Source organism: Oncorhynchus keta, unplaced genomic scaffold (genome assembly GCF_023373465.1).
Source record: "Oncorhynchus keta strain PuntledgeMale-10-30-2019 unplaced genomic scaffold, Oket_V2 Un_contig_6090_pilon_pilon, whole genome shotgun sequence".
Lineage (NCBI taxonomy): Eukaryota > Metazoa > Chordata > Actinopteri > Salmoniformes > Salmonidae > Oncorhynchus > Oncorhynchus keta.
The window spans coordinates 24,722-37,222 of NW_026288673.1; the positions used below are offsets into that span (position 1 = coordinate 24,722).

The window sequence follows — 12,501 nt, forward strand, 5'->3', positions numbered from 1 at the left end:
TAAAAACGTGAATGCTGTTACCGCTTTGACAAATACGAGGACAATGATTGCAGTGTCTGGAAGGAAGAGACACCGGATGAGAGGAGAGGGTAGTCTAGTAATCTACAGAGGCTTTAGGGAGACAAGGGAGACGAGAGTTGGCGGTGTCTGTCATCCGCCCTACCAACAGGGTTTCCTCTGTCGACTTTGGGGAGGCAATGCATTTCTACCCAAGTCATGCTAAGTCTAGACTAGAAAACCCTTGGTTAATTTTGTGGAGTTACGAATAAAGCATAGCAGGCACAACAGCATCTCTATATCAAGCAATGCGCTCTCTAAGTCTAGACTATGGGTAGACAACCCTAGACCCTAGACAACCCTTCAGACAAACTGGTTCTGCGGGGTCACTGAGTGCAAACCTAAGCAGACATAACAGTCAGGATGTAGGCGTAGCATATTCATCCAAGTAAATTGTTTCCTACGATACAAAATTACTGTGTGTCATGACTGTTTTGACAGTAGTCTCTATTAACCTACATTCACATAGCGTGAACTTGTAACATCAGTCATCCAGACACTGAGTATGTTAGTGCCTGTGTCATCACACCTGCTACTTCTCCCATAGACCATAGAGAATAAAGTCATGTTCTACTACCACCGTACCTCGTACATAGCCAGCTGGATCTTTGCCCGTAGGGGCACCAGGGAACACACCACCACCAGGACCCAGAACAGGAAGAGGAAGACAGAGGAACGACAGCCTCGTATCCTCTCCAACTGGATGATGCATATGGCCAGGACCTGAGGAGAGAGTGGGAGAGAGAGTGAGATTAGTAAGACTTGCATTACGGACAGTGAAAGTCAAGCGAGTGTTTTGAAAGGAGAGACCCCCGACTGAGGACTGGCAAGCAAGTCTACTTTGAAACTCAACAACTATTACTTTGAAGATGAAAATTAATCCCTCAATAAATCCTCTGTATTCACTGTCATTTCCAGTAGTCTCTCTGAGGCTGAGAAGAAAGCTGAGAAGAATCAATGGCTAAATAGAAAATATTTGTAAGGATTGGTTTTGGCTTTTGCTGGTTTTGGAGAAAGAGGTTAGATTGGGATTTCCCTGACCACAGAAGCAGCTGTTATCCTGCTGACTTCCTTCAATAAAACAACAGATGTATGGTACATTGCCTTTTGCCTGAATTGCACTATATTTATTTTCTTTTATTCAAAAACGTCTCTGAGCTCTTCTATTTTGTTCGAATACAGGCTGTCATTGTAAATAAAATAACATTCTTAACTGACTTGCCTGGTTAAATAAATGTTTAGTAAAATAAGTAGATTAAACAGGACTGATTCCATGTTTTGGGGCATCACTGTCTATCCGAAAAATGTTTTGGCTGTAATTATCTCTGACTGTCGGTAGTTTGGTCATGTTGAGAAGTCATCTAGCCTCGCCAGCTCATCACTAAAAGTAGAGTGTGGTTATATAGTTGCATAATAGATACCATACTGGTTCCATCAGATCTTAAAAACTGTCCTGTTTTTAAGCAACCGGCCATGAACACCATATAAACACTATATGTATGCTATAGAGTGGAGATAAATATGGTGATTGTTGGGTTAATTTTCAGATTCTATGGCAATTGTTAGACTAGCCACATTGCAGGCAAAGAAATGGCCTCCAGACTCATAATTACCAGTATAAACTCTTGATAGATCAATGACGCTATAGAAACTAGCCTGGTCCCAGATAGTTCTGTGCTACCTTGACAACTCCTAAAGGTTATAGTGTGGCAAGACAGCACAAACTGATCTGGGACCAGGATAGGTAGAAACACTGCATAGAAAAAGATCTATGCTGTGTGGTTGGATGTCAGGTTCCTTTCCCAGTTTCTATGCTGCTTGCCCTGTTGCCTAACTAACCACATTGCAAACAAGAAATGGTCATTCCCTTTTGAGAGGAACCCATTTCCTTGAATGGAAGTCAGTGGGTGTAACTAAGTCCATTACTAAACTAAAACCTAACTCAATTCCCTACCTAGTAATTATACTGGATGTCTGGGGAATTGGGGTGGAAAAATAACTCTGCGTCATGGTGTCGCTGATTACAGCAGATGGCGTGTCTTGCAAGCAGCTCTCATGGTAGGAAGGGAGAGTAACCATGACCACGAACCGGGGTGAGTCTGGTGAATTAAAAAAAAAAATCCCATACATTGACTGTAAATGGGTCGATGAGTACGAGAAACAAGCAAAATAACGTAGTTTCTTTTGGACACGGTGTTCCTTAGCTTTACGTATGGGGAAACCAGAGGGTGTCCAGAAAATGATTGGCCTTGGCTTTTTATTTACATAGCAACCAACCAATCAACTGTAAATATCATGGCTGGTTAACTGTAGCAATGTCTTGGATTTCAAATCTGGGTCCCTAATGTGATAAAAAAGTGACCTTTTAAAAAATGGATGCCTTGTGTACTTGGTACAAGAGATGCATTCAGTATTTCTTCACCCAAACAGTTGCTGATATTGACCTAAGAGTCTGAGGTGACCACAGGTGGGCCAGGCTGTCTGATTTGGAGGGACTGAGTCTGTGCAGCACTTGTGTTCGGCCTCTAAGGGAGAGGGGATTTATGGGTAGGGGGGTCATGGCTCTGTGAGTCAGCTACAGGAGGCACACTGCCTATTCCCAACCCCTTGCACCTCTGCCTCTGTCTTAAATCTGACATTACACCCCCCACACAGTAGTAAACATGACTTCATTCTATCTAGCTGGGCCTCCCATAGTGCACTGCACTGCTCTCCACCGACGTTCGTCTCTGCCTGATCCCAGTACTGTAAATTAGTGGGGCGGATGATTTGAGAGTAGAGTACAGTTTGTCTTTGTAATCATTGTAGAAGTTGTCACACAGTGTTTATTGACAGAAGTCATGGAGTGCTTTACTTAGCCCCTGCCCTCTCAAAGAGTAAATCAGGAGTAAACGACTCAAACTGCTGTATACGCATGCATCCCCAGGATCTGCTGTCAGGGAAGCCTCTTTGTTCACGATTGCTCTCTCCATCTACTATGTCTCAGTATCGCCTCTTGACTTCTCTTCCTTGACAGCAGATCCTGGCGGTGCATTAAAAATATATATCACGATTGTCACCTGCTTAAATAAAGGTAGGGGGGGAAAGCGACCCCCAGGATCTACTGTCAGGGAAGAGAAGTCAACAGCAGATACTGAGACATAAACAGTAGATAGAGAGAGAGAGCAATCGTGAAGAAAGAAGCTGAGACAAAGACATTGGCTGATGGTTACAGTACTTACCACAGTCAAGCTGCGTATGATGGGACTGAGGAGGAAGACCATGTGGTTTTGGATCTCATGACTCCTCTCCAGAAGAATGTAGAAGAACTCCACGAAGCCAAATGAGGCCAGGAGGAACCCCAGCACCTGGAGGATGGACAGACACAGGGAGGGAAGCAGAGTGAGGTCTACAGTACTGTCATTGTGATTGATTCAAACCTTTTGGTTACTGGGGAAACCAGAAACATTCATCTTTAGCACCTAAATGACAATCTGGACTCAAGAGACTCTGGAACTGTCAATCCATATTGTCAAGTTGCATGTCTCCATATTGTAAGTATTTTATATACTTTATACAGACTGAAGTACAACCACATGGAACATAACAGTGGAAAGTGAGAAGGGACCAAGACATTTAAATGTACATGTAACTCTCTTGGAGTGCCATGTATGCCATCCTATAAACTCTTACGTTCGTCCTATAAACTCTTACGTTCGTCCTATAAACTCTTACGTTCGTCCTGTAAACTCTTACGTTCGTCCTATAAACTCTTACGTTCGTCCTATAAACTCTTACGTTCGTCCTGTAAACTCTCCATGCTTACTTGAGTACTCTCTAAACCTTCAAGGCTTTTCCGCACTGATATCCCCTCCTCTTGCTCTCTAAGGCATGAAATTGTCCCCGGCTGGCCCTATATAAACACTAACCATGTGGTGCTTGGTTTTCACAGTACTTCACACTCATATTATTTTATGCCAGATATGGTTGGTGCACTCGAACATTCGCCTGGTCTTGTATAATGTTAATGGCCATGCCATGTCTACTCTTGCGGTTTGGTTTAAAGGCTGGTCTTAAGGCTCAGGACTGGTTGGTGCAGGCTGGTTGTACTTTCGGGTTGAAACGTTGCACTGAATAACACTACAGGCGCATCCAGCAGTGTGTGGGTACTGGGTATCTATTTTTCTTTCATGACTTTACTTTTTGTACCCTGCATCTGCAAGCCACTGGATGTGCTTATAAACTCATAGAGATAGAATGACTAGAATGGACAAGTCAAGTCACTGTTCTGTGATCGTTGGACCGACCGCTGACCATATTGGGATTCTATGGGTTGGCTCACCGTCTTGGCAGTGCAGAGAGTGGAGATTCGGATGCATCCACAGTCATGGCAGTAGAGTTTGAGGGCGTAGAAGGGCGCCAACAGCCAGAGGTAGACGCACGGGAACCAGACCAGCACCGTGTTCTGGAAGCACTCGGTCAGGTCCGGTTTGTCCGTGTACCACGTTCGATTCCAGTCCTGGAAAAGACAAAGATAGACCCGTTAATATGTGTGAATTAGGATGATAGAGGGTGGAGGAGTAGGTTTCTGCACCATTCTCTGCACTGAGTAGAATTAATTTATTTCTTGACTCAATACAGATTTATATTTATGTAATGGAGTATTGTTCATTGTTTTCATGAGTTCATTTTAAGTACAGCATTTCTCATTCAGTCTCTAAATTGGCTGTGTTCAAATAAATTCAACTCAACCAATTTTCCTCCAAGCTTCGCCTACTGTACTGTCAACTTGAGGAACGTCAATTTGATATATCAGTCTAACAGTTTACTCCTGTCAGGGTATTAGCCTAGTGACAGATTATTGAGGGCAAGGGTTGTTAAATGAACTGTTTGAAGCAGGGCTGAGTCCAGTCCAGAGAAACTGGACGCTGGCTACAGTATAATGTCCTGGTCTGTGTATCTAGGCAATGGAGAGTGAAACCACAGCAAGTCAACATACGGTAATCTGTGTGCGCGTTGGTTGGATGGTTGGAGCTTGGGAGTTTTTCGTCTTTTTGTCTACATAGCTGAGTCAGTCCTGGAATATTTTAACCCACGGCTCCACCACGTTTAAAAACTTTCCCCTTTGGAAGGGCGAAGTCAGTCAAAATATTACAGTGCGTGATGACGATACAAACCCACTTAGACGACAGTGGGATGTATTCTTTTTGTGCCGACCGAAGTGTGTACTGTTGGCCGAAGTTGCCAAATCCACATTTCCAGATTGCATCATGCAAGCCTGCAGCCCCCGGCGACGGTGGGCTGAAAAGGAAGGAAGTCTGACTGTAAAAACACCAAAATACTCTTAGCCTCTAAGTGCTCTGTTGTACTCTCACCTCTCCCTGTTTATCACCTCTAAGCCCTCTGACGAGGGGCTGGGTGTCTGGCTGCAGTTTGGAGGAGCTAGAGGTGCCTGCAGAGTTGCGAGAGGAAGTGGGTTTAACTACTATGGTCGGCTGGACTTGTTGAGTGGCGGCAATGCAGCATTGTGAATCACACACACACACACACACACACACACACACACACACACACACACACACACACACACACACAAACACACACACAGCAGCTTGTAGCAGCGGGGCAAGGCAGACTCCCAAGGGCATAAGGGAGAGTGACCACAATTCATAACAGCTGTATGTTCGGTCTTTACGCAACAGCAATACCAAATGTGTTACTATACGAACAAATGTGTTATTAATTTCAGTTAAGTTTATCCATCCCACATGAGGAAATTCTGCTCCTACTACATAAAATACTCCAGATCATGTGTGAGGAAATTCATCCACCTACTGAATATTTTCTCCGTGTAACAGGTATTCTTCTGAAGTGCTAGATGGCTATTGACTCAATGAGTGGGAGTCTTTTTCACAGTCTCTCCTTGGCTCCTGTGGTAAATTTAGGCCTGCGAACAAACACTTTTACAACTGTTATATAAGAATCGTAAGTTGTCAAACAAACTCAAAAGCTTTTTCTTGGTCACCTTGCTCAGCGTTTTCTGAATTGGCTACAGAAGCTTCTTCCAGACCTTGGTTTGGATGGAAATGGAAGGTCTATTTTTACCTATCAAACGTAGTGATGTGAACTGAGGAGAGAGAGCCTGCATGGACTGTGTTGTGCACCCTTCAGTTATCTGAGAGAAATGATACATTCTGATTCCTTTTTGATATCATTCAATTCTTCACTGTAATACTTTACGTCACTGCAAGCATAAATGTGTCCAAAGATCTCAACCATTTGGCATACTAGTTATTTAGTTAGTTAAATTGGATCTGTTCATTGTCATTTAGAGAATGTTGTAATTGTCTCGACAGGACTGTTCATCATTGCCTTTGTCACGTCTCCCAAATTGCAGAGTAGTTTTGATTTAAGATAAGGTTTTCAAAACATGTTGAATTGCAGGGTTTCAATACAATCCCTCCAGTTTGCAGAGTAGGTGTTCTCTGAACCACACCTCTCTTGCTGAATGCAGGATTCTCTACTTCAAATTGTCATTATCCACAATGCAAGATAATAACATTTGATTGATAGGGGATGAAATAATTCTCTTTTCACCTTTCAGCTCTTTGACTAGAACTGTTACCAAAGTAAGATTATGTTGTTGATGTAGCCGCACCACTCTGAAGGGCTCCGGGCCCCGGGACATACGTTGCCATACAATTACTACATATCCATTATGTGTTCTATGTTTCACCTTCTGTGAAATGTTTCATTTGAATGTTCCAGAGTTCTCCCATTCGCAACATTCTGTTTTATGTCTTGTCCCACGTTGGGAACTTTGTTAAAGAGGCTGCTGGCACAAGATTACGTCGGCCACCTTTGTATACAGTTAGATTGGTGAGCTCGGAAGGTACATCGACTGATAATGGCCATGTTTGTTTCTGGCTTTGTTGGCAATATAACGATTATGGCATGTTACATGGTAGCAGATTGTTCTAGAAGTAGCAGACTGTTCTATGGATGAAATCTCAATTAGTGTTTGCATGTCTATTCCTGAATAAGACTGATATGTGAATATCAGGTGTGTGTGAGAGAGAGAAAGAAAGAAAAAGAGAGGGGGAATAGAGAGAATGACACACGGAGAGAGCGAGAGAGGCACAGAGAAAGAGAGTGAGTGATGACAGGCGATTGACCGATACATCTCTTCCTGGAACAATTCCATTCTCCAATTTTCTAATAAAAGTACATCAACGATAGTTCACATGTGTATCTGAATTTGGCTGGCATGTGAATAGCAGGTCTGAGTGATAGAGAAAGAGGGGGGGTAGAGAGAGAGAGAGAGAGGACAGGGGGATTGACTAATGGCTTTCTAGTTGGATCAGGGCCATTCTCACATTTTTTGAATCAAGATACAGAATGTGGAGCTTTGCTCCTATGCGTACTATTAGGGATTACCGGCAGCTGTCCACATACTGATTGATCCACATGCTTTGCTGTACCTGATATTCCCAGATATCCTTACATTACCTACGTAGCATCACATAGGATGCTTACACTCTTTGAGACTCCAATTCTCGTGCTTAGCGTGGTGTCACTATCCATGCCATCATTCTACTTCGATTACAGCCAGCACTCTACTTAGATTAGAATGCATGTTCAATACATTGATTTCTTCATTAAGTGGTATGCTAGTGTGGATATTGGAACCTCATAGCTAGCCTAAGGTCTTTCTTGGCAAGGATTATTCCTGTCTGCCTATGTGCCCTAAGTGCACTTACATAGGTGCCTATGGCTCTAATGTAATTTGAGAAAGGTCAATGCATACTGTGCAACTCTACCTTCTTTTTTATTTTTACCTTTATTTTACTAGGCAAGTCAGTTAAGAACAAATTCTTATTTTCAATGACGGCCTAGAAACAGTGGGTTAACTGCCTGTTCAGGGGCAGAACGACAGATTTTGTACCTTGTCAGCTCGGGGATTTGACCTTGCAACCTTTCGGTTACTAGTCCAATGCTCTAACCACTAACCGCTACCCTGCCGCCCCTTGTACCACAGAGAAGTCTACCTGGAAAGTCTTCAGTAACCTAACTTTGAAAGTAAACTTTCGGAAACATATGCCTGAACTCACTCTACGCCTTGTAGGTTTAAATGTGTCAACGTGTGCATGCTGGGACAGTTTGAACTGAACTCTTTCAGGACAATAAAGTCAACCACCAATGAGCACCTTATAGAAAATTGGCAGAACGTTAGTAAAAAAGACAATCCGACACAGTACACACTACTCTGCCAAGATGCATTTATCCCTGCAGAACAATACATAATCCTGCCACAATAATTGCATGATACACTATATATACAAAAGTATGTGGACACCCCTTCAAATGAGTGGATTTGGCTACTTCAGCCACACCCGTTGCTGACAGGTGTATAAAATCAAGCACACAGTCATGCAATCTCCATAGTCAAACATTGGCAGTAGAATGGCCTTACTGAAGAGCTCAGTGACTGTCCCATGTGGCACCACCCAACAAGTCAGTTCATAACATTTCTGCCCTGCTAGAGCTGCCAACTGTAAGTGCTGTTATTGTGAAGTGGAAACGTCTAGGAGCAACAACGACTCATCAGCCATGAAGTGGTAGGCCACACAAGCTCACAGAACGGGACCGCTGAGTGCTGCAGCATGTATCGCATAAAAATTGTCTGTCCTCAGTTGCAACACTCACTACCAAGTTCCAAACTGCCTCTGGAAGCAACGTCAACTGTTCATCGGGAGCTTCATGAAATGGGTTTCCATGGCCGTGCAGCTGCACACAACCCTAAGATCACCATGCGCAATGCCAAGCGTCGGCTGGAGTGGTGTAAAGTAAGCTAACATTGGACTCTGGAGCAGTGGAAACGCGTTCTCTTGAGTGATGAATCACTCTTCACCATCTGGCAGTGTAATGGACGAATCTGGGGTTGGCGGATGCCCCAAAACATAGGGCCAACTGTACATTTTGGTGGAGGAGGAATAATTGTCTGTGGCTGATTTTATGGCGCTGGCTAGGCCCCGTAGTTCCAGTGAAGGGAAATCTTAACTCTACAGCATACAATGATATTCTATACATTCATTACTCTTCTGGGAAGGCTTTCCACTAGATGTTGGAACATTGCTGCGGGGACTTGCTTCCATTCAACCACAAGAGCATTAGTGAGGTCAGCACTGATGTTGGGCGATTATGCCTGGCTCACAGTCGGCGTTCCAATTCATCCCAAAGGTGTTGGATGGTGTTGAAATGCTTATGTTTCTAGCTCCAACAGTACAGTAATAACTAACAGCACAAAACAATACACACAATTCCCCAAAATATCAGAATGAGCCATGTCAGAGTCCGAAATGGTGTGTATAGACCGTATGGACAGTATATGAACAGAAAAGGTGTGTACAGCAGTAGTTATATGGGATTCAATGACTGTATACATATGGCAGCTATGTACATAGAGCAACTGTCTCTAGGTGCAAAGTAGAGTACTGGGTGGGAGCCGGCTAGTTGGGACTATTTAGTTTTTCAGTCTCTTGGTCCCAGCTTTAATGCACCTGTACTGACCTCGCCTTCTAGGTGGTAGCGGGGTGAACAGGCCGTGGCTCGGATGGCTGAGGTCCTAGATGATCTTCTTGGCCTTCTTGTGACACCGAGGGCTGTAGATGTCCCAAAGGGCAGGCAGTGTGCCCCGGTGATGCGTTGGGCTGACCACACCACCCTCTGGAGAGCCATACAGTTGCGGACGGAGCAATTGCTGTACCATGCAGTGATACAGCCCGACAGGAGGCTCTCAATGGTACATCTGTAGAATTTCTTCAGCCTCCTGAGGTTGTTGCGCTTTCTTCACCACACTGTCTGTGTGTATGGACCTGAGACCCGAGCGGATCCGGATCCAGAATTCTAAATAATGTCACGGGTCTGGGTCGGCTCTGATATGATTGTCACGGTTTTCGGGTAGGTGGATGAGAGAGAGAGAGAGAGAGAGAGAGAGAGAGAGAGAGAGAGAGGAGCGTACAGCTTGTTGTTGTTGACCAATCATAAGTCAGCAAAGTGGCAATAGGCTACAGTCATAGAGCCTCTGTGTGTGGCAAAAGTTAGGAGATATCTAATCAGTGGAAGATGAAAGTCAAAGGAGAAGGAGATGCTACAACGACCAAGAGCCAACATGTAGACTTCTGCCCAGTATTCTGAATGGAGTTGTTGTTATTTGTAACTGTAGGATGAGAAAGCGCGTGCACTGCAGCCTCAATTAGCCTAGCTAGCTAAAGTTAGTTAGCTTTAATAGCTTCTCCTGGTTTGATGCAGTCAAGACAGGTACTATGTCATCATGTTTGATGATAAATAACCTAGCTATGGCAGCTATTAGTCTACTATAGTGCGAGTCGGCTTGTTGGTTGGTTGCCGTCTCTCGTGTTTCACTCCCTGCTCCCTGTGTCACTTGCTCATTATTCATGATTCATTCAGGATTATCCGTAATCATGGTTGCTTCCACATTTTCCATTGTTATTTACTGTAAAAGCGAGACCAAATGACACAATACATTATTTACCATTGATATCTATTGGGCACAAAATAATCTGAAACATAACCAAAACAAACTGCAAATGCATCCCACAAGTTTTGCTGCATCATGTTATGAGTATGCTTGTCATCATCATTTTTTAGGATAAAAATAAATGGAATAAAGCTAAGCACAGGAAACATCCTAGAAGAAAACCTGGTTCAGTCTGCTTTCCAACAGACACTGGGAGACAAATGCACCTTTCAACAGGACAATAACCGAAAACAAAAAGGTCAAATCTACACTGGAGTTGCTTACCAAGATGACATTGAATGTTCCTGAGTGGTCTAGTTACAATTTTGACTTAAATCAAATTGAAAATCTATGGCAAGACTTGAAAATGGCTTTTTAGCAATGATCAACAACCAACTTGACAGAGCTTGAAGACTTACGCAAAAAGACTCACTGCCAAAGGTTTTATTTGTCATACATTTTTAATCAATGTTAGAATTTTTCTTCCACTTCCGCATTACATAGTATTTTGTGTAGATCGTTGACCAAAAATTACAATTAAATCCATTTACGTCAAGGGGTGTGAACACTTTCTGCAGGCACTGTATTCTAAATAGATTTCAAACAGTTGACTACAGGTACTTGTTCAAACAAGTGAACTTTTGAACATGAGGTCCATCATGCACTCACCCATAGAGGATCCAGGCCACTGAGTTCACAAAAGGCATCCATCCACTCCCCTTCACCTTCCTCCTCACTTCTCTCTGGGGTTCAATATCCCTTCTCAGGATGGGCACAGGTACTGTATGAGTGAGAGAGAGTGTCTGTGTGTAAGACTCCTCTTTCTGAAGTAAAATATCACTGCTCTCAGGTGTAGGCTAGTCACTCAGTGTGAGACTTCTCCTCAATGAAGGCACATTGTGTGTGTTTCTGTGTTAAGGTACACTGTGTGTGTCTGTGTTTCAAGTTTCACTGTGTGTGTCTGTGTTAGTATAATACTTATGTTAGTGAAGCCACTCAAGTGTTCTAGTGTTCAAGTTAAGTGTTCCTCTCTCTCTCTTGACACCTTGTGCTCTCTCTGTGCTCCTCCAGCAGTTCTGAGTCCCTCTCTGTGTCTCCGCTGTTTATGAGTGTCTCCCTGTTAGGTGGGTGGAAGTATTTCTCTCTCTCTGTCGCTCTCTCTCTCTCTCTCTCTCTCTCTTTCTCTGCCGCTCTCTCTCTCTCTCTCTCTCTCTCTGTCTCTCTCTCTCTCTCTCTCTCTCTCTCTCTCTCTCTCTCTCTCTCTCTCTCTCTCTCTCTCTCTCTCTCTCTCTCTCTCTCTCTCTCTCTCTCTTTCTCTGCCGCTCTCTCTCTCTCTCTCTCTCTCTCTCTGTCTCTCTCTCCCCTCTTTTTCTCCAACCTCTGCTGGATCTTGATCAAAACACCACAACTTGCTACTCCCCCTTGATAGGATGGCAGTCTGTTCCACACCCAGAAACACTCCTCTCTCCCCTCGACACCCGTCCTCTCCCTGTAGTAAAGTAGTAGCTTTTTCTCCCTCTGTGACCACGAGGAGTTTTGTTTTTACATTGACACAGTTAAGTAGGTGCGATTTTAAGAGTTCAAAGTTCATTCCTGGCCCCTTGCTTGTCCTGATAACCTAGATATGTATGTGCAGCTGTTTGACATCTATGTAAACAAAGGACCATGGGAATGCATTTAATTTCCTACCAGCATTTAGGTGAGAAACACTTTGCAAGAGCGGAACACACACACATATAAAAATATGTATACACACACACGCACAGTAATGATTTATTTGAGTGTAGTTCATAACCGTGCCATGCCACTCTAGCTAACCACACACACACACAGGCAACAGTAGTCTATCAGTGCCCCAGCCAGTACCATGGAGTTGACACAGAGAGACAGGGTGTCATTTCTGAGATATATAGCCGTCCATGATG

The 12,501-nt window shown here is 43.7% G+C and overlaps 1 protein-coding gene across 2 annotated transcripts in view; it reads right to left on the reverse strand.

Annotated features, from left to right (window-relative positions):
* Positions 1–11,762, reverse strand: part of LOC118378163 (multidrug resistance-associated protein 1) — a 32,646-nt gene extending 20,884 nt beyond the window's left edge. Inside the window, exons 1-5 of one of the 2 annotated variants that reach the window (XM_052510747.1) lie at positions 11,622–11,762; positions 11,246–11,357; positions 4,379–4,555; positions 3,279–3,404; positions 643–780 (exon numbers count right to left, since the gene is read on the reverse strand). In XM_052510747.1, the coding sequence (XP_052366707.1) occupies positions 643–780; positions 3,279–3,404; positions 4,379–4,555; positions 11,246–11,287 (483 nt within the window). In that variant the 5' untranslated portion in view covers positions 11,288–11,357; positions 11,622–11,762. Of the gene's footprint in view, positions 1–642; positions 781–3,278; positions 3,405–4,378; positions 4,556–11,245 lie in introns of both variants that reach the window. The other variant, XM_052510746.1, reaches the window with a different exon arrangement.
* Between the last annotated feature and the right edge of the window lie 739 nt (positions 11,763–12,501).